Here is a 26,444-nt window from a genome sequence, read left to right as displayed (position 1 = left end):
AGGGCCTGAGACATATTTAAAATCACAGGCAAGTAACAACTTCAGTACAAAATCTGACACGCTCGGCCGCCATACAAATAAATGAACTCGTTTCTTCTATCTAAATCTAATTCTGTGGGACAAAGTTTTATTTTAACGCCGAGTGTGGAATTGAAAAACGAGGAAGTGAAAGGAGTCTATGGTTGAACCACGAGCGAAGCGAGTGGTTCGAGAATAGCTCATATAACCCGGCAACCTTCAAATGTAGGGTGAACAGGCATGTTCTGGGCGAACTCACTCCATCGTAGGTCTTTGCCTTTAGCTACCATGTGGCCAAGAGTAAGCCCATTTATAATAAATAAAAAAACATTTCTGTACATAATTATCATCTGGCTAGGCTTGTAACTGTATTTAAATTGGAAGTTTCTATCAAATGACTACCATTTTTTAGTAGACCCAAGGTGTCCCTATAGTTTCTAATATTTACTATATTTCCAGCTCAAAGGTCAGTCATACTCTCAAGCGCACACCTCAGCCACCGACCTGTTCTCCAAACTCCAACTCTCAACCAAGGCCAACTCGTTAACCTGTGCCCTGTCAGGCGGTATGAAGAGACGGGCACAACTCGCCTGCGCTGTAGCTGGTGGGGCTCAAGTGTTGGTACTAGATGAGCCTACTAGTGGGCTTGATGTTGAGACGCGGCGTGAGCTCTGGGACTTATTACTGGTAAGTACCTTACTATCAACCAAGGTTAACTTGTGACCTATCCGGTGGTATGAAGAGACGGGCACAACTCGCCTGCGCTGTAGCTGGTGAGGCTAAAGTGTCATTTCATTTCATTTATTTTGCAATGTGTGTTACAAAGGTCTTAATAAGTATACATGTGAATAGTTTCAACACACCCTGTGAGGGTATTGCAATATATCTAAAGCTAAGATCTAAAACTAGATTTAAAGTTAATATTTCTACACAACGAATGTCATTTCAGTTAAAGTTAATTTTAAGTTAGTAAAGTGTTGGTACTAGATGAGCCTACTAGTGGGCTTGATGTTGAGACGCGGCGTGAGCTCTGGGACTTATTACTGGTAAGTACCTTACTATCAACCAAGGTTAACTTGTGACCTATCCGGTGGTATGAAGAGACGGGCACAACTCGCCTGCGCTGTAGCTGGTGGGGCTCAAGTGTTGGTACTAGATGAGCCTACTAGTGGGCTCGATGTTGAGACGCGGCGTGAGCTCTGGGACTTATTACTGGTAAGTACGTTACTATCAACCAAGGTTAACTTGTGACCTATCCGGTGGTATGAAGTGACGCGCACAGTTAGCCTGCGCTGTAGCTGGTGGGGCTCAAGTGTTGGTACTAGATGAGCCCACTAGTGGGCTCGATGTTGAGACACGGCGTGAGCTCTGGGACTTATTACTAGTATATACTAGAATACTGTCAACCAAGGTTAACATGTACTCTTTCCGGTGGTATGAAGAGAAGGGCACAGTTAGTCTGTACCGGGTGGGGCTCATGTGTTAGTATTTGATGAGCCCACTAGTGGGCTTGATGTTGAGACGCGGCGTGAACTTGGGACTTATTACTAGTAAGTACCTACTAGACATAATCTACAATATGTACTTCTATATATTGATATGAGTCTGCAAACCTGTCGTTTCGAGGAATATTTTACGTAATTTGTGATTTTCCCATCGGTTTTATGAGTTTTGTAACTCACCAAAAAGACGGCAACCGAGAACCCTAGCGTAGTCTCCTACACATTCGCGCGATCCTGTACAAAATCGTATTTTTGTTTAAGATGCCTAACTAACTACTTAAGATGACCGATGGACTTGGTGCAATGCAAACCTTTCGTGCTTAGCTCCAAACTGTCTATAATACTTATAAAATGGACATTTTTTAACACGCTTTTATTAGATTGTCCTGTAGGTATGTAATTAACTACGAGTATGTAATGGAATCTAAAGTAACTAATTCAATCATCTTCCAACAATTCTGTAGGAATAATAAATGGTACTGTCGAACTGATCTGATGATGGAGCCGGAAGATATGAACTGGAACTTCATGATGGAACATCGTAACATAGCTATTTCTTAGAAAAGTATTGTAAAGCGTGTTTTTTTAATGTTTATTAATTTATTTTAACAGAGTCTCCGCGGTGAACGCACGGTACTTCTAACAACACACTTCATGGAAGAAGCGGACGCGCTCGGCGACCGCATTGCAGCTCTTCACCACGGCCGAGTACGCTGCCATGCCACGTCAATGTTTCTCAAGCGAGCCATTGGTATGTGGAACTTTTGACTACCTTTTGCTTCCAATTCCTTCTTCTCGCTCGAATCTAGAGCAGAGCCCAACTGGGGTAGTACCTCCGCCTTACAGAAGACCGCAGCCAAATAGCACTAGACCCTACTCATAGTGTTGTATTCCTGTCGGTGAGTAAGGCTGCCAGAGCTCAACGAGGGTGCGGTGAGCTGATGACGGGAGGACTTACGGAACTAACTTGTTCCGTCTATTGTCCTTTGAGTCGTCGGCAACCCGAACCCTCCTTAGAGCTTGTACACTCCTTTTTGCTGTGTACTTAACACAGCAAAAGGGAATGTACAAGTTTCTAATGGGGTGACAACGCGCATGTGACACTGTTTGAGTTGCAGGCGGGCCATATACTTGTTTGCCACCGACGTAGTATTAAAAAAAAAACATCTTGTGCAACGCAATCCAATAGCATGCCATTTAGACTCAAGGTTGAATTAAATGTTTTTATTTGGTGAGGGATCTAATTCTACAGGTTCCAACCCCACTGATCAATGAAACATAATTATAAGTACAACAGCACGGTTCTACCACACCTCGGACACTGGCGATCAATTATATGAAAGATGCGCGTTCCTACCACACAGTCTAAGCTCGTGTAGGTGAACGCGTACTATGCTTGTATGAGTGAAATATGACAGGTCGACTGTTCGCGTTTTTGACAAGCGATAACTGTGAGGTAACCGAGAGGGGGTGGGCGGCACTTTCAGCGGGGAGCGTGAGTGGCTATACTGTACGATAGTACTCTTTATTATACTGTGGTTCTCACGTATATCATTATTTGTGACGTAGCATACGGATTGTACCCACCACTCATGTCATGGCATGATTCTTTGTCAATCACCAGATTCAATACTTAACATGTTGCCAATAACTTTTTTTTAAATTATAAATGGACTTACTCTTGGCCACAGACTAGCCAAAGGCAAAGACGTAAGTAGAACCGTGTTCTCACGAAAGTTTAACACCTATTATTTTCCTTGTCATCAGGAACCGGCTATCGTCTCTCCTTCACAACAATCGGCGGTCCCAGAGAAGCTGCCATTACTTCGACTATCACCACCATCGTACCTGACGCTACCATCCGTGACCGTCGTCCGAACGGCGTCTCTTACAACCTACCTGCTAAAGATACTGCGCGCTTTCCGGAACTTTTTGCATCTCTTGAAGACTCACGATCAAAGTTGCAGATTGATACTATAGGAGTCGGGAAGAGTACACTCGATGAAGTGTTTTTAGAGTAAGTATTCTCTACAGTCTTATTTACAACTATAGTTTGAGAGTAGCCGCCGTCCGAACGACGTCTCTTACAATCTTCCTGCTAAGGATACTGCGCGCTTTCCGAAACTTTTTGCATCGCTTGAAGAATCAAGGTCTAAGCTGCAAATAGATATATAGGAGTTGAGAAGGCATCTTCCGGGCGAGCTCACTCCATCGTAGACCTCGTCTTTGCCTTTGACTAGTCCTTGGCCAAGATTTAAGCCCATTTATAATATAAAATATAAAAAAGCACGCTGGATGAAGTGTTTTTAAGAGTCAGTATTAGGGAACTTGACTGTGGTTAAAATAAAATATTTTATTGGGACCGTGCGCGATGACAACGCCACGTGACAGTGACAATATTGTAACCGCGGCCAAGCGAGAAGTAAGTAAACATTGAGAAAAAATTAATGAAATCTTGTGCTATTTTACTACATTAGACAATTTTGGACGATGATGGTTACAACATTATCGCCAATAACATTAAAATCGTTTTTTTCAGTGAGAAATTAACAAACTGGTGACTAAAACTCGGTTTCGTGCCATCGCTTCGAAATCATTTTCCAACCTGAGACAATGAATAAAGGCAATAAATTGGTGCTAGCTGGGCATTTTCTACAGATTGAAGACATTTTTCCACCATTTGTATCTATGTGCAATAAAGTATTTAAATAAATCATTGGCTTTTGAAATAGTTGATCAGTTCACTGCTATCCTGTCATTTTCATACTTAAGCTAACTGTAGGTATTATAAATATCATTGCAGGGTACAGGGTTTATTGTAAAATAAAAACAAACTAGCTATAATAACGTTTAATTATAATATACATTACAAAAACTTGTTTCATTTACTTGAAAATATTGGAGGTTTAACAGATATCACATCAAATACAATCATGAATGCGATGAAATAAGTTCTCAGGAATTTTATTTAAAATGTGATAAGCCTTCATTGGATGGACTGCTTCTGCTTCTATTGTTCTCGTGCTCCTTCTTCCCATTGAAACCTCGATATTTACGCATTTTCGTCAATCCGTTTCGATTTGTAAACAGGAGCACAGATGAGGAAACAAATAAAATGATTTTCGAACATAACTGGGATTGGTTTCCACGTCGGCTTTTCTACCTCCAATAAAATTTGCACTATAAATTCACCGAAAATTCAATTCAATACTTGTATCAAATGATTACGCATTTTAAGTAAAACTTCAGAGATTGGACGACACTTTTCTTCTTACAGCAACTATTCACTTAAACGGTGGTTTCGTTTCCACCACGGTCTTGGAAATAGCTAGAATTTAGTCGCTACTTTTCTTGGAGTTATTACAATTCGCCATAACAAATTTTACTGGGCCCGTATTAAATTTATCTCAAAAACGATATGAAAATGTTTACTGCAATATGGATTTGACAGCGCAAGTCAGCGACTAAGATGTAAATTTTGGCCGTAGTGAGCGCTGTGATCGTTTTAGCTACCCCCTCCACCCGCTTTGCACGCTGCCAATACCATGCACGAAATAAAGCATCAGATAATTATAAGAAAAACATGGACAGCAGCACAGAACTCAATTTAGATAGAAGAAACAAATTCATATATTTGTATAGGGGCCGAGCGTGTCAAATTTTGTACTGAAGTTGATTCTTGCCTGTAATTTTAAATATGTCTCAGGCTCTTGATTGTTCATAATTTTTGTGTTGTTGCAATTGAATATCACGTATAGTATGAATTTTTTGAAACGAACGTTTCTAAACAAAGGTATTGTTCCTTTTGTGTTGAGCGGGAGCTTCTGTATTTGCACGCGCTAAGACAACAAGAAGCAACTGTATCCTGATAATTGTAAGGTTCAAATCTGTACAGCAGCAAATTTGAGATAGATTATTTTGGAAATGTGAAGCGATAGACCACACCGCTATAGGTGCGAAAATACAGCGCTTCTAATACTTTGATACTTGATGGTGTAAGTATAGTACATATAGTTATAATAATCATCGGTAATATGTCAGTCTGTATAATAAAAATAACACGTTTAAACAGCGAAACTACGATTAAAAGGTTGATAAGCACCTGGCACCTTAAGGTGTCATCGCAAAGTGACAATAAACACTGATAAGGTTTTTCAATCTGACCGCCATTGTTATGTTTTGTTATAAATACGGTTTACGGTTTGTTTAGTTATTTATGTTATTTTATTTATCAAGACTTGTACCTAATATTTATGTAATTACTATTTATATATTGCTATATACAATTGTTGATTGTTAACAAAATCATTAATAAAAAATAACAGTGATAATATACGTGTTTCATTACTTACAGCACCACCACCAAGTATCAAAGTATTAGAAACGCTGTATTTTCGCACCTATAGCGGTGTGGTCTATCGCTTCACATTTCCAAAATAATCTATCTCAAATTTGCTGCTGTACAGATTTGAACCTTACAATTATCAGGATACAGTTGCTTCTTGTTGTCTTAGCGCGTGCAAATACAGAAGCTCCCGCTCAACACAAAAGGAACAATACCTTTGTTTAGAAACGTTCGTTTCAAAAAATTCATACATAACGAGGCATTTTTTATGTTTTGGTTGACTTCAACTTACAAAAATTGACGCCCGTAAGCTGCAAGCTGCGAGTAAAGACGGACAACTCAGTGGATTTCACTGAGTTCATTTGACACGCTAAGTAGATACGTTTGCTTGATCTATGGTATATATGACATCTGTGGACAGCAGTTATTTTTAAATCCAATTTCCATTTAATAAGTCAGGTAGAAATATATAAAGTAACTGAGTTGACCGTGACGTCACTCAATTCGATTTCATATAAATTCCATATTAGCAAGTCGTTCAAATTCGTTTTGACAGTTCTTAAAAAGAAGCTAATTTAACTAGGAGGCAAGTAGCCTATTGTTAGCATCGCTTGAAGACTCAAGATCTAAGCTGCAAATTGATACTATAGGAATAGGAAAAAACACACTCAATGTAGTGTTTTAGAGTTAGTTACATAGTGACAAAAAATATTTACAAGTCTATTCCTAAACTTTACATTTACTCACACTAGTGGTTTTTAAAAAGTATGATGGTTTCAGGCTGTGCAGCGATGACAAGCCAGCATATACGGAGGAACCAAACAACACCACGACAGGTAATTCAATACTTATGAGTAAAAAGTTGTTTTTCCTTAATCAGATTCAACGATTTTTTTCTGTAACAAACCACTTTGATGATTATTATGTTTGTATGTGGGTGAATCAACCTTTTCTTCCCTGTTATTGCCATGGTTACGGTCCCCTGAGTCACGCTGGTTTTTCGCAAAATTATGCTACTGAAATTATGCAAGCATGCATGTAGTCCTTGTTTGTAGGTGGCAAATTAAGGAAAGGGCTAATTTTGCATAAAACCAGCGTGACTCAGGGGACCGTAACCATGGCAATAACAGGCAAGAAAAAGTTGATTCACCCATATAGCTAATCAAATTATACAGAAGGTTTGTTTTAATGTATTATGTTTCGTATTTCCGCGTAGAGCCCGTCCATGGAACAGTGAAGGGGCCAGCATTGTACGCTCGGCAGTTCGCAGCTCTACTGCTGAGGCAGTGGCAATACGTCACATCGAATCTGCTGTCTTTCGTGGGCATTGTAAGTACTATATTTATGTACTGGCCAACTCTATTGTAACGTCTGCAAAAGAGTAAATAAGACCATGTTCCGCCTGGCCAAGCTACATAAGAGCTCATAACAGGCAAAATCCATACTAATATTATAAATAGGAAAGTGTGTGTGTCTATTTGTTTATCCGTCTTTCACGTCAAAACGGAGCGACGAATTGACGTGATTTTTTAAGTGGAAATAGTTGAAGGGATGGAGACTGACATAGGCTATTTTTTATCTCTTTCAAACGCGAGCGAAGCCGCGGGCAAAAGCTAGTAATTCATAATTTGCTTAGGTCGTCGTCATCGAAACCGATGAGGAGGACTATAAGTACTGTATTTATAATAATTATTGCTTTAGGATTAACACCATTGGTATAATTGTATTGTATTGTAAGATATACCCGCATAAGACCGGATTATTTTTCGGCGCTTTGGTTAGAAGAGCCATCATATAAAAGTAGAATACTTCATTCGCACTATATTAATCAATATCTGGGCGACCGAGCTTCGCTCGGTTCTATTTTAATATATCACGTTTTTAGATAAAAAAAAACTCTTATAAATACAAAAACAACAAAAAGACAAAAACAAAAACTTAATTTCTGGCCGGGATTAGAAACCCAGACACCTACGATCTATCTGCGTACATTAGACCGACCTCTTACGACTGAGCTAAGCGGAATCGATGCGCGCGCGGCGAAATTAAGGACCATATTTTACGTTTACAAACGCGAAAGAAAAACTCATGAAAACTCGAAAATTCGCGTTTTCCGGGATCTAAGGCTACGCTAGATCGATTTTTCACCCCCGAAAACCCCCACATAAGAAATTTCAGCGAAATCGTTAGAGCGGTTTCCGAGATCGTCGGTATATATAAATTGCAGGCAAAAAGCAATTCTTGTATATTTATTATACAAGAATTGCTCGTTTAATAGTATAAGATTATTTAGGCAGCAATTGCGAGCATATGAGCTTACCCTATATCTGATCTTACTCGGATATACCTTATTGTATTGGCACATCATCTCTCGGACACTGGCGATCAAATATAACATGAAAGAGGCGCGTTCCAAGCACACATTCTAAGCTCGTGTAGGTGAACGCATGCCATGCTTGTATGAGTGAGATATGACAGGTCGACTTTTCGCGTTTTTGATAGGCGGTGACTGTCAGGTAACCGAGGGGGTGGGCGGCACTTTCAGTGGGGAGCGGGAGTAGCCATACTGTACGATAGTACTCTTTATTGTACTGTAGTATTGGTGTAACTTACCATTATTTATAACAATTTTATACACAATTGTGGGAGCCTTATAGATCAAGAGCCCAGGCCCGCCAGACCTTCCTCAAATTCTCAAGGATGAAACTTTGGGACAATGTAGAGTTCACATCGGCGTTTTATGTGTGCATATTTTCTAGTTCGGCCCATCGGCCAATTTTTTGCTATCAAGTGATGAAGGTGAAAAAAAAAGTGCTTACTTTCCTTAAATTCTCAAGGCTGATTTTTATATATGTGTTAGAGCACGTTGTTAGAAATTGGTTATCATCAATGCCAGACCGTTTCCGCCGGCCATAACTTTTGCCAGACGCGACAAAGTTGGCAAAAAACGACTCTAACTTACCTCATTTTCTCAAGCCTGATTTTGATATATGATACGCAGGGACCTATAACTAGACCGTTTGTAAGCAGCCAGACCAATCGGATGGACCCAACCATCCGCCAGACCGACTTAAAGTTTCGATATGAGCATTAGTAGAATTGAAATATTCCGGGTCTATAAAAGCTAAAAACTTGAATTTTCTACATTAAGCTACGTGTATATTGTATACTTGACGTAAAAAGCGACTTTCAAAAATTTTACTTCTAAGGAAATAAAAAAATGAAAGTTTATATGTGGTGCAAGATTAATTTTAAGCTATGAATTTTATTTACACTGCGTAAGTACATGTGTATTTTAGTATAAATATAACTTTTACCAGACGCGACAAAGTTGGCAAAAAACGACTCTAACTTACCTCATTTTCTCAAGCCTGATTTTGATATATGATACGCAGGGACCTGTAACTAGACCGTTTGTAAGCAGCCAGACCAATCGGATGGACCCAACCATCCGCCAGGCCGACTTAAAGTTTCGATATGAGCATTAGTAGAATTGAAATATTCCGGGTCTATAAAAGCTAAAAACTTGAATTTTCTACATTAAGCTACGTGTATATTGTATACTTGACGTAATAAGCGACTTTCAAAAATTTTACTTCTAAGGAAATAAAAAAATGAAAGTTTATTTGTGGTGCAAGATTAATTTTAAGCTATGAATTTTATTTACACTGCGTAAGTACATGTGTATTTTATTATAAATATAACTTTTACCAGACGCGACAAAGTTGGCAAAAAACGACTCTAACTTACCTCATTTTCTCAAGCCTGATTTTGATATATGATACGCAGGGACCTGTAACTAGACCGTTTGTAAGCAGCCAGACCAATCGGATGGACCCAACCATCCGCCAGACCGACTTAAAGTTTCGATATGAGCATTAGTAGAATTGAAATATTCTGGGTCTATCAAAAGCTAAAAACTTGAATTTTCTACATTAAGTTTCGTGTATATTGTATACTTGACGTAATAAGCGACTTTCAAAAATTTTACTTCTAAGGAAATAAAAAAATGAAAGTTTATATGTGGTGCAAGATTAATTTTAAGCTATGAATTTTATTTACACTGCGTAAGTACATGTGTATTTTATTATAAGTAAATATAACTTTTACCAGACGCGACAAAGTTGGCAAAAAACGACTCTAACTTACCTCATTTTCTCAAGCCTGATTTTGATATATGATACGCAGGGACCTGTAACTAGACCATTTGTAAGCAGCCAGACCAATCGGATGGACCCAACCATCCGCCAGACCGACTTAAAGTTTCGATATGAGCATTAGTAGAATTGAAATATTCCGGGTCTATAAAAGCTAAAAACTTGAATAACGAATTGAATTTTATATTATAAATAACGTAAACAAGGAAAAAACAAATTGGTGCAGTGCATTATAAATTAAATATTCAATTCAAAGAAGTAAACAATCAATGTTACAACGGTATTCTAAACGAATTTCCTTTCTCCTACAAAACATGGTAACATACCTAAGTGACGAACTTTAGAATTACAAGTTTAGGAAGTTTAAACATTTGTACCTACTCAATACGAACATCATCAACCCCGTTATAACCCATGTCGGAGATGCTGAATTTTCAGACACGAATAAATTTTTGGCATTCTTCAAATACATGTATGCCGTTATAAAAAGTTTAGAATACTTTACGTGTGTACACAACATATACACTTATACTTTCCACCTCATTTTAACTGAACTTATATATAAATAACTTTTGTAGTATGCGAGGGATTTGACATTATATGCAACATACACATAGTGCCTTTATACATAGTGTGAGGTCCCTCGCCCACAAATTAAAAAGGATCGATCTTAAAACTAATTTTAAACCACCTTGTTCGACGACCGAAAAAAAAGTTTAATTTACTTTTCTTCTTTAAATTTATAATAAAATACACATGTACTTACGCAGTGTAAATAAAATTCATAGCTTAAAATTAATCTTGCACCACATATAAACTTTCATTTTTTTATTTCCTTAGAAGTAAAATTTTTGAAAGTCGCTTATTACGTCAAGTATACAATATACACGTAGCTTAATGTAGAAAATTCAAGTTTTTAGCTTTTATAGACCCGGAATATTTCAATTCTACTAATGCTCATATCGAAACTTTAAGTCGGTCTGGCGGATGGTTGGGTCCATCCGATTGGTCTGGCTGCTTACAAATGGTCTAGTTACAGGTCCCTGCGTATCATATATCAAAATCAGGCTTGAGAAAATGAGGTAAGTTAGAGTCGTTTTTTGCCAACTTTGTCGCGTCTGGTAAAAGTTATATTTATAATAAAATACACATGTACTTACGCAGTGTAAATAAAATTCATAGCTTAAAATTAATCTTGCACCACATATAAACTTTCATTTTTTTATTTCCTTAGAAGTAAAATTTTTTAAAGTCGCTTATTACGTCAAGTATACAATATACACGTAGCTTAATGTAGAAAATTCAAGTTTTTAGCTTTTATAGACCCAGAATATTTCAATTCTACTAATGCTCATATCGAAACTTTAAGTCGGTCTGGCGGATGGTTGGGTCCATCCGATTGGTCTGGCTGCTTAAAAACGGTCTGGTTACAGGTCCCTGCGTATCATATACCAAAATCAGGCTTGAGAAAATGAGGTAAGTTAGAGTCGTTTTTTGCCAATTTTGTCGCGTCTGGCAAAAGTTATGGCCGGCGGAAACGGTCTGGCATTGATGATAACCAATTTCTAACAACGTGCTCTAACACATATATAAAAATCAGCCTTGAGAATTTAAGGAAAGTAAGCACTTTTTTTTTTCACCTTCATCACTTGATAGTAAAAAATTGGCCGATGGGCCGAACTAGAAAATATGCACACATTAACCGCCGATATGAACTCTACATTGTCCCAAAGTTTCATCCTTGAGAATTTGAGGAAGGTCTGGCGGGCCTGGGCTCTGGGTCTATTATACGGTTTAAACAAATTTTAAGATTACATTTTTTTAGGATCATGCAGCCTATGAGGGTATTGGGACAGACAGAGAGAAAAAAGTTTAGATAAAAACATGTTTTGAACTTTTATTGAAATCTTAAAATTGACCAACCCACCATATCCAGAAGCTGGTCTAACTAAAATTAACTCAAAACTTCATTACAGATAGCGTTCGTGACGCTACTCCTCTGGGCGTTCACATCCGTGGCCAACAACAATCCTTTTGGAGTGGATGTGACCGAGAAACCGGACGCCAGCGTGCCAATGAGCCTGGACCTTTATTCGGCTAGGGAACAGCGCCGTGTACTGGTATGTAATATTATTATATACTCACGTTATAGTTAGTGACTACTTTGTGTGTTGACTTCTGTGAACAAAAATCCGTGCGGCGTGGATGTGACAGAGAAACCGGACGCCAGCGTGCCAATGAGCTTGGACCTTTATTCGGCTAGGGCACAGCGCCGTGTGCTGGTATGTAACACTGTTATATAAGTATACTCACGTTATAGTTAGTGACTATTCTGTGCGTTAACTTCTGTGACAACAATCCGTTCGGCGTGGATGTGACCGAGAAACCGGACGCCAGCGTGCCAATGAGCTTGGACCTTTATTCGGCTAGGGCACAGCGCCGTGTGCTGTTACACAACACTGTTATATACTCATGTTATAGTTAGTGACTACTCTGTGCGTTAACTTCTGTGACAACAATCCGTTCGGTGTGGATGTGACCGAGAAACCGGCCGCCAGCGTGCCAATGAGCTTGGACCTTTATTCGGCTAGGGCACAGCGCCGTGTGCTGTTACACAACACTGGTTATATACTCATGTTATAGTTAGTGACTATTCTGTGCGTTAACTTCTGTGACAACAATCCGTTCGGCGTGGATGTGACCGAGAAACCGGACGCCAGCGTGCCAATGAGCTTGGACCTTTATTCGGCTAGGGCACAGCGCCGTGTGCTGTTACACAACACTGTTATATACTCATGTTATAGTTAGTGACTACTCTGTGCGTTAACTTCTGTGACAACAATCCGTTCGGTGTGGATGTGACCGAGAAACCGGCCGCCAGCGTGCCAATGAGCTTGGACCTTTATTCGGCTAGGGCACAGCGCCGTGTGCTGTTACACAACACTGTTATATACTCATGTTATAGTTAGTGACTACTCTGTGCGTTAACTTCTGTGACAACAATCCGTTCGGTGTGGATGTGACCGAGAAACCGGCCGCCAGCGTGCCAATGAGCCTGGACCTTTATTCGGCTAGGGCACAGCGCCGTGTGCTGTTACACAACACTGTTATATACTCATGTTATAGTTAGTGACTATTCTGTGCGTTAACTTCTGTGACAACAATCCGTTCGGCGTGGATGTGACCGAGAAACCGGACGCCAGCGTGCCAATGAGCTTGGACCTTTATTCGGCTAGGGCACAGCGCCGTGTGCTGTTACACAACACTGTTATATACTCATGTTATAGTTAGTGACTACTCTGTGCGTTAACTTCTGTGACAACAATCCGTTCGGTGTGGATGTGACCGAGAAACCGGCCGCCAGCGTGCCAATGAGCCTGGACCTTTATTCGGCTAGGGCACAGCGCCGTATGCTGGTATGTAACACTATTATATACCACAGATATAGATAGGAAGGAGATCGGACATGCCGAGCGATTTGTATTGAATACGCCTGTCGCAAGTTCAAGAACCCACACAAATCTAATCACACACTACAAGGGATAGACGCTCCTATTGTACAATTAGCTCATTCACATCAAAAAGGGTATAATATTTCTCTATGAAAGCATAGATAAAATTTGCTACTAATAAGAGTTTTAGCAAGTTTTTCCTCATCTTAAATATAAACTTACATTTTGTCATGCGCGGATCCCCCCCCCCCCCCCGGAGCCTAAGTTGGCCATACAAATAGACCACGTGACCCCCCCCCCTGGGCACGAAGCTGGATCCGCGCTTGCATTTTGTACTGTGTGTCTCGCGCAAAGTTTTGGACAATTGGATATTGCAAGGTATCTAAAAGATACTTTGACTTAATACTGAGTACCATCCTTTTCGATGCTACCTCAATTGTCAGTCATTTATTGTTAAAATTATTGTTTTAAAAAGGTTGTAAATAGTTTTTTCAGTACAGATGGTGTTTTTTTTTACGCACTAGTGCGAGAAGTGGTTCATTATATGCCAGGTCGAAACTTCGGAGGCTCATCTGTACTGAAAAACGTCGTACGATACACGTGCGAAAAGGAAATTCGTAACTCGTGTCGATTTAAAACACTCCCTTCGGTCGTGTTTTAATATATCGCCACTCGTTTCGAACTTCCTTTTTTTCGCACTTGTATCGTAATGTACTATTTCTTAACGTATCTTACTATATTCCAGGTTAACGTAGACAAGAATACTCTCAACACGCTGCAGAAGGGCTATAAGGGAGTGCATTTCGAGGAAGTCCCGGATGTCGTTGATGGTACTTTCTTTCAATTTCTCTCTTTCACTCGTGTGATAAAGGCCAGTATCAAGTCAGGCCGTCGTTTTCGCACTATACGCTACTAGACTCATATCGAATTTGGCATAGTAAATGATTGTCTTTTGTAGTATTTCACATAAAAAAACAATATCTATGTTTTATATATTTGTTACAGCCATAATTCGGATCGGAAAAGCGGATATTGCCGAGTATAATAAATATCTTGTGGGGATCGAGATCAATGACACAGGTATTAAGGTAAGTTTTTAAAGTTTTATACACCTTGTTTTTTTTTTGTTTTCCGTTAAATTCGACATGTCGTTAGGTTCGTTATCAGGAACCACCTTGTATATCACTTTTAGTTAAATTCGCAAAAAAAATATATCGTTTTCATACATAATAAATGAATTAGTTAGTGTGAGAGACCCTTAAGAATAATATTCAAATTAGTGTCAAGTGATTGACGGCACATGTCAAAACAAATAACATTGAGAAGTAGTAAAGGCTGTCACACACGTGTTCAGTAATTATTTTTATTTTTTTAATAACTCGATAACCGGTAGAGTTAAAACGCTAGTTTCTTAGAAAAAATAATTTGCCATTCCATTTAATTATTTGATGGCAAAAATACCCAAAATCAGTGTGTAAGAAAACATTTCTATCAAATCATTGCTGCAGAAACGAGGTTGAGTTAGTTGATGTATAGCATCGATATGTTTCTACTATGCCACATGTATCTTTAGCTAGGTACAAGCTTTGATTTGTTCTCGGTTATCTTCAAGGACTCTTATTCCATATTGTTAACCAGTTTTTTACGCGGAAATACATTCCCCCTGGACAACTACCTTATCACACTCGGTTACGAACGTGGAAGAACAATTCCTCTCAGACAACTAGTTTTCTTCGCGGATGATACTTTCCCGCTAGACAACTATTAGCTAAATTAATTTTTTTTTTTTATTAAGCAGAAACGTCTGCTAACGATTCTAAACATTTTTATATTAAAGGAAAAAATGGAAAAATTTACAAAATGTACAAAAGGAAAGGCATGGAAAGATTTGCGAAGTCCGGCGTGGCTTCCGTAGCTCAATTGGTAAGAGCATTGCACGGATTGCAAAAATGGTGCGGGTTCAAGTCCCGCCGGAAGCGTAAATTTTTCCATTTTTTTCCTTTAATATAAAAACTATTAGCTAAATTCGGTTATGAATATGAAATTAGACTTCCACTCACATAACTGGTTATCTCCGCGGAAGAAATAGTGCGTCTAGTTAACCAGTGGTCAAACTTGGTTGTCTGGGTGGAACAAAGGGACGTTTTGACGTCTGCGGACATGTTTACTGATGAAATACGATTTGACGACCGGTCTGGCCTAGCGCGTAGTGACCCTGTCTGCTACGCCGCGATCCAGGGTTCGAATCCGGTAAGGGCATTTATTTGTGTGATGCGCACAGATATTTGTTTCTGAGTCATGGATGTTTTCTATGTATTAAAGTATTTGTATATTATATATATCGTTGTCTGAGTACCTGCAACACAAGCCATCTTGAGCTTACCGTGGGACTCAGTCAATCTGTGCAAGAATGTCCTATAAAATTTATTTATTTAAATACTTCTACCAGGCTCTCTACACAACCACAGTCCGTCACGCCGCGCCCGTCGCTCTCAACCTACTGACCAACGCGCTCAGCACTCGACTATTAACAGGAGAAAATGTACACACCATTACTACTAGAAATCATCCCTTGCGGGGCGCCTTCGTGCCTTTTCAAGAGAAGATTAAACTACCGAAGCAAAATGAACAAAAGTTTATATGGACCTGCAATGTTGCTATGGGTAACAAACCGTTTAAATTCGTTTTCCCCTCACTGGCTCGGAAACACGTGCTTTATCCTTTAATACCAGCGGGTAAAAACGCATTTTATCCACTAGTGGATAAAGTAATTTAATCTTGAATATAGTCAAATTTTCTGCTTTAATAGTTATTTGTTATACAAGGGGGCAAAGTTGTATTTTAACGCCGAGAGTGGAATTGAAAAACGAGCAAGTGAAAGGATTCTATAGTTGAACCACGAGCGAAGCGAGTGGTTCGAGAATAGAATCCTGAACTTGCGAGTTTTTTAACACACGAGAAGTAAAATACATTTGCACCCGAGTGTAACACAAAACTTTTCCCCTCACTATAGCGAGGAAACTACAACGCAAAAAATGCGTTTATCACTGCTTCCAGTTGTTCCACAGGTGGTAAAAATAATCTTTATTACTAGATTCACCTACTTTTATCAATTTTAAAGCAGTTAATTTGACTTTATTCAAGGTCAAATGACTTTACCCACTAGTGGATAAAATGCGTTTTTACCCGCTAGTATTAAAGGACAAAACACGTGTTTCCGAGCTAGTGAGGGGAAAAATTAATAAAAGTGGGTGAATCTAGTGATGAAGATGATTTACCACCTGTGGAACTACTGGAAGCAGTGATAAACGCGTTTTTTGCGTTGTACTTTCCTCGCTATAGTGAGGGGAAAAGTTTTGTGTTACACACGGGTGCAAATGTATTTTAATTCTCGTGTGTTGAAAAACTCGCAAGTTCAGGGTTCTATTCTCGAACCACTCGCTTCGCTCGTTCAACTATAGAAGCCTTTCACTTGCTCTTTTTTAAATTTCACACTCGGCGTTAAAATACAACTTTGCACCCTTGTATAACAAGTAACTATTGACAGTTCTTAAAATGAAGCCTATTAAATTAGCAGAAAAGTAGCCTCCATTAACAAGTTTTTTGACAACTTTTCGATCGAAATGTGGAGTACAACATGTCATGTATTTGTTCACAGTGGTCCTCTTCTACCTGTGCACATTCTCGAAGCTTCCCTGCTCTGAGCGTCTGACAGGCGCGCGTCATTCTCACGTCATGGCGGGTGCACCGCGCTCGCTACATTGGACGGCTACGTTAATAGCACAACTGCTGCAGGCTTTGATCGCGTGTGTGCTGCCTGTGTGTATACTGGCAGCCGCTGTTGATAAAGACAGCACTTTTGACCAGCCAGGGTTTATATGTAAGTATAACTACCTATAGCGCTATCTCAGTCAGTGTACACATTATCTGTCTCCCTTTCTCTCACGTGATGGCCGGTGCAGTTAGTAGCACAACTGCTACTGGCTTTGGTCGCGTGTATACTGCCTGTATGTATACTGGCAGCCGCTGTTGATAAAGATAGCACTTTTGACCAGCCAGGGTTCATATGTAAGTATACCAACCTATAGCGCTATCTCTGTCACTCTCAGTGTACATATTCTGTGTCTCTCTTGCTCTCACGTGATGGCCGGCGCAACTCGATCATTACACTGGACGGCTACGTTAGTAGCACAACTGCTACAGGCTTTGATCGCGTGTGTGCTGCCTGTGTGTATACTGGCAGCCACTGTTGATAAGGATAGCACGTTTGACCAGCCAGGGTTCATATGTAAGTATACCAACCTATAGCGCTATCTCTGTCACTCTCAGTGTACACATTACCTGTCTCCCTTGCTCTCACGTGATGGCCGGTGCAGTTAGTAGCACAACTGCTGCAGGCTTTGGTCGCGTGCGTGCTGCCTGTGTGTATACTGGCAGCCGCTGTTGATAAAGATAGCACGTTTGACCAGCCAGGGTTTATATGTAAGTATACCTACCTATAGCGCTATCTCTGTCACTCTCAGTGTTCGCATTCTCTGTCTCCCTTGCTCTCACGTGATGGCCGGCGCACCTCGATCATTACACTGGACGGCTACATTAGTAGCACAAGTGCTACAGGCTTTGGTCGCGTGTGTGCTGCCTGTGTGTATACTGGTAGCCGCTGTTGATAAAGACAGCACGTTTGACCAGCCAGGGTTTATATGTAAGTATACCTACCTATAGCGCTGTCTCTGTTACTCCCAGTGTTCGCATTCTCTGTGTCTCTTGCTCTCACGTGATGGCCGGCGCACCTCGATCATTACACTGGACGGCTACATTAGTAGCACAACTGCTACAGGCTTAGGTCGCGTGTGTGCTGCCTGTGTGTATACTGGCAGCCGCTGTCGATAAAGATACGAGTAGTACGTTTGACCAGCCCGGTTCATATGTGAGTATGGTCATTTTCAGAATTTGTTAACTTACGCAATTGTTAACAACAATGAACTCGCTGTCAGTTTTGTGACGACAATTAAGTCTAACGTCTGTAAGTCTCCTCAGTATTTACGATACGAGTATTTTATTTTAAATATTGTTCTCAGGGGCGCTGTTCGTGCTTCTGGTACTGGGTATTCTAGCATTCTTGGGTCTGGCGTACCTGGCCAGCACGCTGCTCAGCTACACGGCCGCCTCTACCGTCCTCGTCATCATCGCTTTTCTATTCAGTAAGTATTATTTAAGAATAGATAAACTCACGGCTGTGTATGTGTGTTATGGCCGGGGGCGCCATAAGCCTTCGGTAATAGGCTACTAGATTCTTATCGAATTTGGCACAAGAAATGATTGTTTCCTGTTAATTTAGTTAAAGTTAGCTAATTAAGTTAAAGTACTTGACATAAGAAACCAATTTTTATAGATTTTGGGTATTAAAAGTGTATGGTGGCTACGTATTTTCGATTAAAATGAAATGAAAATGAAATGAAAGCATTTATTTCGGACACACATCCATATTATGTTAGTAATAACTTAAAAACTAAACTAAATATACGTTAGTAGAAAGTATAGCTACAATTAGACTGATGCAAGGACATCCAGTGCGTGAGGATAGGGCTGTCCACCCTCTCAGCAATCACCTTCAGGAGAGTGTTGGTACTGCCTCGCACGCGCTCGCACAGAGACGCCACCCGCTTCCGCATCACGGCGTGGAAGCCGTCCGTCCTCCAGGCGGCGAACATTCCTGACGCACTGCAGCGCCAGGGCAGGCCCAACATCCCCCTGAAGGCGTTATTGTACTGGACGCGCAGAGCACTGTAGGCTTTTTAGTGTAATCACTCCACAGGTTGCACGTGTATAAAGTTTGGCAGTATGTTTTAAACAAAGTTATTTTTACCTGTGTAGAACAACGTGCAAACCTGCGAGAGAGCATATTACACCTCACCGACAGCGCTCTGCGCTCCTTTCTATGTCTGCGTCATCTCTTAGAGTATCTGTGACCCAATGTCCCAGGTATTTAAATTTAGTGACTGTTTGAAGAGGAGAACCACTTAGCATTATTGGCGGAATGGGATATGTTTTAGTGCCAGACTTAAACAGTAATACCTCGCTCTTTTTTACATTATATTGTAGTCCATGGGCCACAGCATACCTGTCACATATATCAAGCAGAATCCTGAGTCCGTTGACTGAGGGCTCAGCAGCACCATGTCGTCTGCGTAGCTGATGTTGTTAACAAAACAACCATCGACCGAGCATCCGACACCCGCGCTGCTGAGCTCCTCAATCAAGCCGTTAATGTACATGTTGAATAAAGTAGGAGAAGATAACCCTCCCTGCCTAACTCCACATTCCATTTTATAAACGTCAGAATACGCCCCCGTCCATCGAACTACATTCGACTGGTTGCCATACCAGTATCTTAAAATATTTATAACTTCAGCTGGTAAACTCGAGCCCACACACAACTTATTCCACAACACTTGGTATGACACCCGGTCAAATGCCTTCGACAAGTCCAAAAAGCAAGCGTATACTGGCGTGTTTCTCTCGGTATAGTACCTAACAGTGTGCTTAAGACACAGAACTGCTGATTCAGTTGACAAGCCCGGCCGGAACCCGAACTGGGCGTCATGCAGGTTAATACACTTGTTCATATAGGTATTAAGCACACTGTCTAATACCTTGGCACAGATAGTAGCCAGAGAAATTGGCCTATAATTGGACTTGTCGGAGGCATCACCGGTTTTGTTCTTTATGATGGGTACGACTACAGTCTTCATGAGATCGTCCGGTAAGTAGTTGTGACGTAAGCAAAATGTATAAAACATAGCAAGGACTCTCGGAAGATGAACACCTGCGTACTGCAGATGCTCAATGCTGAGACCGTCGTGCCCTGGCGACTTACCTCTTGTCATCTGTCGGATCACCTTAGACACTTCTGCTGGCGTAATTCTGATCGGGCTGTCACCAGGCGTGCGACTCTCAGCATTGAGCACCTGCCCACCTGCGGCGACTGGCAGAGCTGGCACTTTAAAGTGATTCATGAAGAGGTTGGCTACCTCCCCCGGCTCACTGATACCCTCGACACTAGCCGGTGGGCTCACTCGGGAGTTTACCTTATTAGTGGATTTCCAGAACTGTGCGAAGTTCTTTGCCTTATGGTGTGAAGCAATTATATCCATTTTAATTTGGTCTTTGTTGTTTTGACAAAACTTAAGTTTGGCTTTAAATTCTTTCCTGGAACTGCACATTTCCTCGTATAAGCTACCAGATTTAGGCTTCCCTTGTGCACACCATTCCTGAAAACAAAGCCGCGCCTTCAAGTGAGCCCCCCGGACATATTTATTCCAGCCGGTTACATAACCTCGCCTTCTAGGCCGCTCTCCTCCAAAGCTATCAACCGAGGCCTTAATTAGTGCCCCCGTAATAGAAGTATACAGTTCATCAATGATTTTCCTATGAGAATTGTTATTACATAGTTTGTCACAACATGCCTCCAGTTCTCTAGGAAAGTCAATGTCTTTCAACTTATTATTACATATGTTTACATATTCCTTAATTTGTAATGCTTCTCTCTCCCCCCATATTATCCCCTTCAACATATTACCATTTGTATTTGAATTTTCACATAGTATTGGCACACTATTTTTTAAATTGCATACAATCTCTATGGGAAAGTGATCGGACCAGTACACATCGTAGTGTATTTTGGTGGACATAACTGTTTGTCTAGCCGCTGCTGACACCACACAGTGGTCAAGCCACCGTCTACATCCGTGACTATCACTCACATATGTGTACGAGTCCGATGGCAAGAGGTCTGAGTCAATTATACACATTTGTTGCTCTAAACAAAAAATAGATAATTCATTATAGAAAGCGGTATTCGGATGAGCATTAAAGTCGCCTAATAAATAAATCAAGTTCACATGTTCGTTATCTATGATCGCATACATTTCACTTAGGCAATTCGTGAATTCAATTAAATTTTCGCTCTCGTCATTAGGCATGTACACCGAAAACACTAACATGGATCTATTAGACATAACAATTTTTATAGCCACTAGTCTAACACTTTTGCACTGTATAATTGAAACGCACGGAAACCGGTTTTTACGCCAAAGAAGCGCTACTCCTCCGTGCGGACGACCCCGCAGCACGCCCGCTGATAAGTCCACCGCCGTATTGCCGAAGTATGCAAAATTGGGATTAATTGTACCGAGCATGGGTATGTCGTGCTGCAAGAGCCACGTTTCTTGTAGTGCAATCACGTCAGCTGATTCACAGAGTGCCCGAACACAGTCTACTGATCGAGATACACCTTTACAGTTAAATGACATAAATATGCAGTTATTATTTAGTTGAGCACTATCCATTTTGTACGATATCGAGGTCATTTAGTTCACTTTCGCTATTTCTAGGCATTTTTGAGAAGTTAACAAAACGCCTAAACAATATTCCTTCTGGCCAAAAATCCTCACTAAGAAAAGTGTTCAGCTGGCTTTTAGGCACAAGCATTTTGTAGGCATTGTAGCCTTTGTCAACTTTTAAATTCAATTTATGCAGCGAAACATTAATTCGTACCTTATTGTATACATGCGCAGTTATGTCCTCCTCCTTAGTGGACTTGTCAACATTGTATAAAAACAACGGAATCTTGATGTCGGCCGCTTTAAATTTACCGTTAATTTCAGTAACTCCTTTCCCAATTTTTCCCACAATCCTATTTCTCAATCTTTTACGCTGCATTAATGTCCATTCCTCTGAAGGGTTTTCTGTCTTCCATTGACCCGGCATTTTAAGTTTTTCAGCTAAAGATACTTGAAAATCAGGTTGAGATACACCCGCGCACATTCGTGTGTTGTTTGAATGCGCACTCGATAAGTTTGCATGTGACGTTGTTGCTATTGCGCGCGCATCATCTGTTTGTCTCGAATCACTAGTGCACATTCGCTGATCTGCGCGCGCTGTCTGTGAACCCGAGTGTAACATAGGTACATTTGCATGCGCATTCGCCTCGTGCGACATAGGTGATTTTGGCAGCGCAACCGCACCGTCCTTACTCATCGCGGCTGCAGTATTGGTAGACTGGTTTAACATACGTGGTATTGAAGTCACATCACCGTTATCGCTGGCCGCTTGTTTGTTTTGTTCGTTACTTTGACTCGCACTGTAGGTAGATACGTCTCGATATGAATGTGTTGATGTTTCTAACGGCTGTTCGGGACTATTTACTAACGAACTACAATTATTTGAGTTTAATACCGAGATATGTTTCAGTCCCATAGGTCCGCTGTCATAATTGCAGTTGCGGTTTATGTAATTCCCACGCCTGGTATTCACATTATTGTAGTCATTTTGATAAACAGTCGATGTCGATAATTTTAGGTCATTAACCTCATTTTTTAACTTTTGAAATGTATCGATGGACACGCAGCGTTCTTGAACCATCTGTACCTCCTTCTTTAAAACTAAAATATCTTTAAGTAGTCGCGTTACATCCACATGATCGAACGTGATCGGAGGCAGTTTCTGAAGATCCCGGGCAACGAAAATCGGAATAAACTCAGGATCCGTCTGTTTCATTAAGGTGATTATGTCGTTAATGTCACGCTGTGTTTTTCCATTGCCTTTCCGAATCTTGATACGTTTCTCTGCTGGTATTGAATCGTATAGTAGTTTCTTAGCGCCGCGTATGTCTTCTGATGTAAACGCCGACACACATATTTGACTTAGACTGTTCTCACTCATTACATCCATTTTATTTCTCACAAAAGCCAAAACTTCACTAATTATTAGATTACAACCGGTACATTTAATTACATTCGAAGCCATTGTCACAATAGTTTAGCGACGCCGGGACGCTGCAGTCTAACACGCGCGACAACGACGATGCGCTCGCGACGACTGAAAAATGTGTGTAATATTTTTTTAACTTTGGCCACCGAAAACGCTGTCAGACGTGTAGTGACGTCATAGAACCTAACTTAATGTCGAGTCAATCACTGACATGATGAACTTTATGCCTCATAACTTAAATGTCAGAAAATTTTGAGTTCAATTCGATTTACGTCATGCGCGTAATCTATAGATTAACATGGCTAATGAATAATGATGTTTTTGCCTAATTAAGTTAAAGTAAACTTTATAAATGTTTTTTGTGGTTTTCAAGTCGTAATAAAATATGGTAGTATTTTTTTCGGTTAATTGGACAGTAATAAATAATATAAAATAGACGTTAAAAAAGGGTCAAGTAGCCTATTGTGTCATATACTTGGAAATTTCGACCCTTGCTTTCGTGATCCGATGGTCGAGTGGTTTTACAGGCATTCGTCCGGTTAACGGAGTACGCTGGTTCAATTCCAGATCGGAACACTTGGAGGCCTTGGTCACTTTTTCTTTGTATATGACATTTATTTAAGATGTATATGTTTCGTCAAATCAAACGAAACAACATGTTAGTGGAATGAAATGGAAAATAGTAGTGACTCAATTATTTAAAAAAAATTCAGGAACCGAACGTTACCTAATAAACAACCCTCAAATTTGACAGCTCGGGTTTGTTTACACTTTCTTCAACAGCCAAAAGTACAAACTATAGATTAGGGGCCAAAGGAGAGTCTTACCTGTCATTGTTGTAAATTTTTACTCTGAGTTTTAATTAAAACTCAATCCATACATTTTCAGCAGGTAAAAGTAATCGACAAACTTTTCTTTTTCAGGTCAAATAACCCCCAACATCCCTGAGTCTTCAAGCTTCTGGTACAAACTCCTCACCATTCCCTACGCGGTGCTAGCGCCGCACACATTCACAGCGGGCCTGGTGAAAATAGCCTCTGCCGCGCAAACCAATGCGTACTGCAACTTGAATAGGGACCGCTGCCCGGCGTTGGTCGGCCCTGACGACTTTGACGGGTCTATATGTTGTAGTAAGTTGTTTTTTCTTAGATTTTTTTAGTCAATGGTAAACCACATACATTTTTTACTCGCTGCCAGCGCCACATACATTCTGCAATCTGAATAGAGATAGGTGCCCGGCTTTGGTCGGCCCTGACGACTTTGACGGCTCTATATGTTGTAGTAAGTTGTTATATTTTAGATTATCCATAGGAAAGCCTTTGAAATTGTCACTTTACAGTGTTTACAAAATACAGGTACAAAATCCTCAAATTCCTACGGGCTAATAGCGCCATATACTTTCACAGCAGGCCTTATGCAAATATTGCAAATACGTCCAGAAATTTTGTGCCTCGTATAACTAAACTGGAATGAACTGCCGCCTGCGGTATTTCTGAGTCAATACCACCTTCAAACCTTCTTAAAGCGTACTCCTATATAAAGATGGTAACACACCTAAAACCCTTCTGGTTGTTTCGGGTCTTCATTAAAGGCGGTGGTTGCTTACCATCAGGGGCCTATTTCTCAAAGCTGAAAGTTACAAGTTACAAGCGGAAGTCTCTTTCCAACTTATCATATTACACATTGACAACCACTTGTAAGTTGTAACTTGTAGCTTCGAGAAATGGGCCCCAGGCGATCCATAAGCTCGTTTTCCTCCTATTTCACAACGCCAACCATTGTAACTCATGTTTCATCTTTGCCTATGAAATTGTAACGATGTTTTGTCTTAGATTCGTCTCCCGGCTCGGAGCCGTGGAGCTACTTCGCGATGAAAGACGCCGCTGGCTGGCCGATGCTCATACTGGCCTTGCAAGCTGTCGCGTATTTTGTGAGTATCGTCATGAAGCGGGGGTTTTTATAGAAGTCATTCTAATGAAGAGTGTAATACAATTAAAATTTATTTATCGATTTCCTAATAGGCATTTTATACAGTGTTAACTTGTTCGAAAAATTGTTCATACTGTCTTATATTTTAGTAGTATACTATTATCTGATTAGGAGTTGATTTCATCAACCTGTATTTTGACAACATACATACATACAATCATACATACAATCACGCCTGTATCCCATAAAGGGGTAGGCAGAACACATGAAACTACTAAAGCTTCAGTGCCACTCTTGGCAAATAAGGGGTTGAAAGAAAACGAAACTGACATTGCAGTGACAGGTTGCCAGCCTCTCGTCTACGCCACAATTTAACCCATATCCCACAGTCGCCTTCTACGACACCCACAGGAAGAAAGGGGGTGGTGAAATTTGACAAGATTGAATTGAATTGGTATTTTGACAAGATTCTTAAATACATTTTATAAACTTGTTAAAAGATTTCTTTCTGCACATATACGTGAGAATTCTAACTAGTGCTATCGGACATACGGAAGTACGTAGATACACCTTGTCCTATTAAAACTGAAAATCATCCATACTAATATTATAAATGGGAATGTTTGTGTATGTTTGTTTGTCCGTCTTTCATGGCAAAACGGAACTACGAATTGACGTGATTTTTAGGGTTCCGTACCTCAAAAGGAAAAAACGGAACCCTTATAGGATCACTTTGTTGTCCGTCTGTCCGTCCGTCCGTCTGTCAAGACCCTTTTTCTCAGGAACGCGTGGAGGTATGAAGCTGAAATTTATATCAATTACTCAGGTCTACTGTCCCTTGAAGCTGTGAAAAAATCAAACTTCTAAGCCAACGCAATCAAAAGATAGAGCCGTTTATGCCGCAAATTTTCGACACTTGCAAGGGAATCAAAACCTACAGAGTGCTTCCCGTGAACTCAGAATCTTGAAATTTGGTACGAAGCAACGTCTTATAGCATAGATAAAGGAAAAATTACGAAAACCATAAATTTTTAGTTACATCACATAATATATTTTTTTTTAATAATTTTAACCTTACTACCCATTTCCTCATAAACGCGTAGAGGTATTAAATTGAAATTCATACCAAATACTCAGGTCTATAATACCTTTAAGCTGTAACAAAATCAAACTTCTATGTCAACGCAATCAAAAGAAACAGCAATTTAAGCTGCATATTTTGAAACTCGCAAGTACTCGCAAGGGAATCAAAACCTAAAGGGTACTTCCA

At 40.2% G+C, this 26,444-nt stretch overlaps 1 protein-coding gene across 1 annotated transcript in view; it reads left to right on the top strand.

The window, feature by feature from the left end:
• LOC125234486 (phospholipid-transporting ATPase ABCA1-like) overlaps positions 1–26,444 on the top strand; it is a 61,763-nt gene that overhangs the window by 28,479 nt on the left and 6,840 nt on the right. Inside the window, exons 13-25 of the mRNA XM_048140746.1 lie at positions 478–705; positions 2,133–2,271; positions 3,288–3,537; positions 6,646–6,701; positions 7,082–7,194; positions 11,999–12,142; positions 14,220–14,304; positions 14,480–14,562; positions 15,924–16,137; positions 17,133–17,354; positions 18,553–18,675; positions 24,169–24,375; positions 25,078–25,175. Of these exons, the coding sequence (XP_047996703.1) occupies positions 478–705; positions 2,133–2,271; positions 3,288–3,537; positions 6,646–6,701; positions 7,082–7,194; positions 11,999–12,142; positions 14,220–14,304; positions 14,480–14,562; positions 15,924–16,137; positions 17,133–17,354; positions 18,553–18,675; positions 24,169–24,375; positions 25,078–25,175 (1,962 nt within the window). The remainder of the gene's footprint in view (positions 1–477; positions 706–2,132; positions 2,272–3,287; positions 3,538–6,645; positions 6,702–7,081; positions 7,195–11,998; positions 12,143–14,219; positions 14,305–14,479; positions 14,563–15,923; positions 16,138–17,132; positions 17,355–18,552; positions 18,676–24,168; positions 24,376–25,077; positions 25,176–26,444) is intronic.

The sequence above is a fragment of the Leguminivora glycinivorella genome, chromosome 16, assembly GCF_023078275.1.
Source record: "Leguminivora glycinivorella isolate SPB_JAAS2020 chromosome 16, LegGlyc_1.1, whole genome shotgun sequence".
NCBI classification, from domain to species: domain Eukaryota; kingdom Metazoa; phylum Arthropoda; class Insecta; order Lepidoptera; family Tortricidae; genus Leguminivora; species Leguminivora glycinivorella.
Note: the sequence above shows the minus strand (reverse complement) of the source record. Positions and strands in the feature narration are given on the sequence as shown.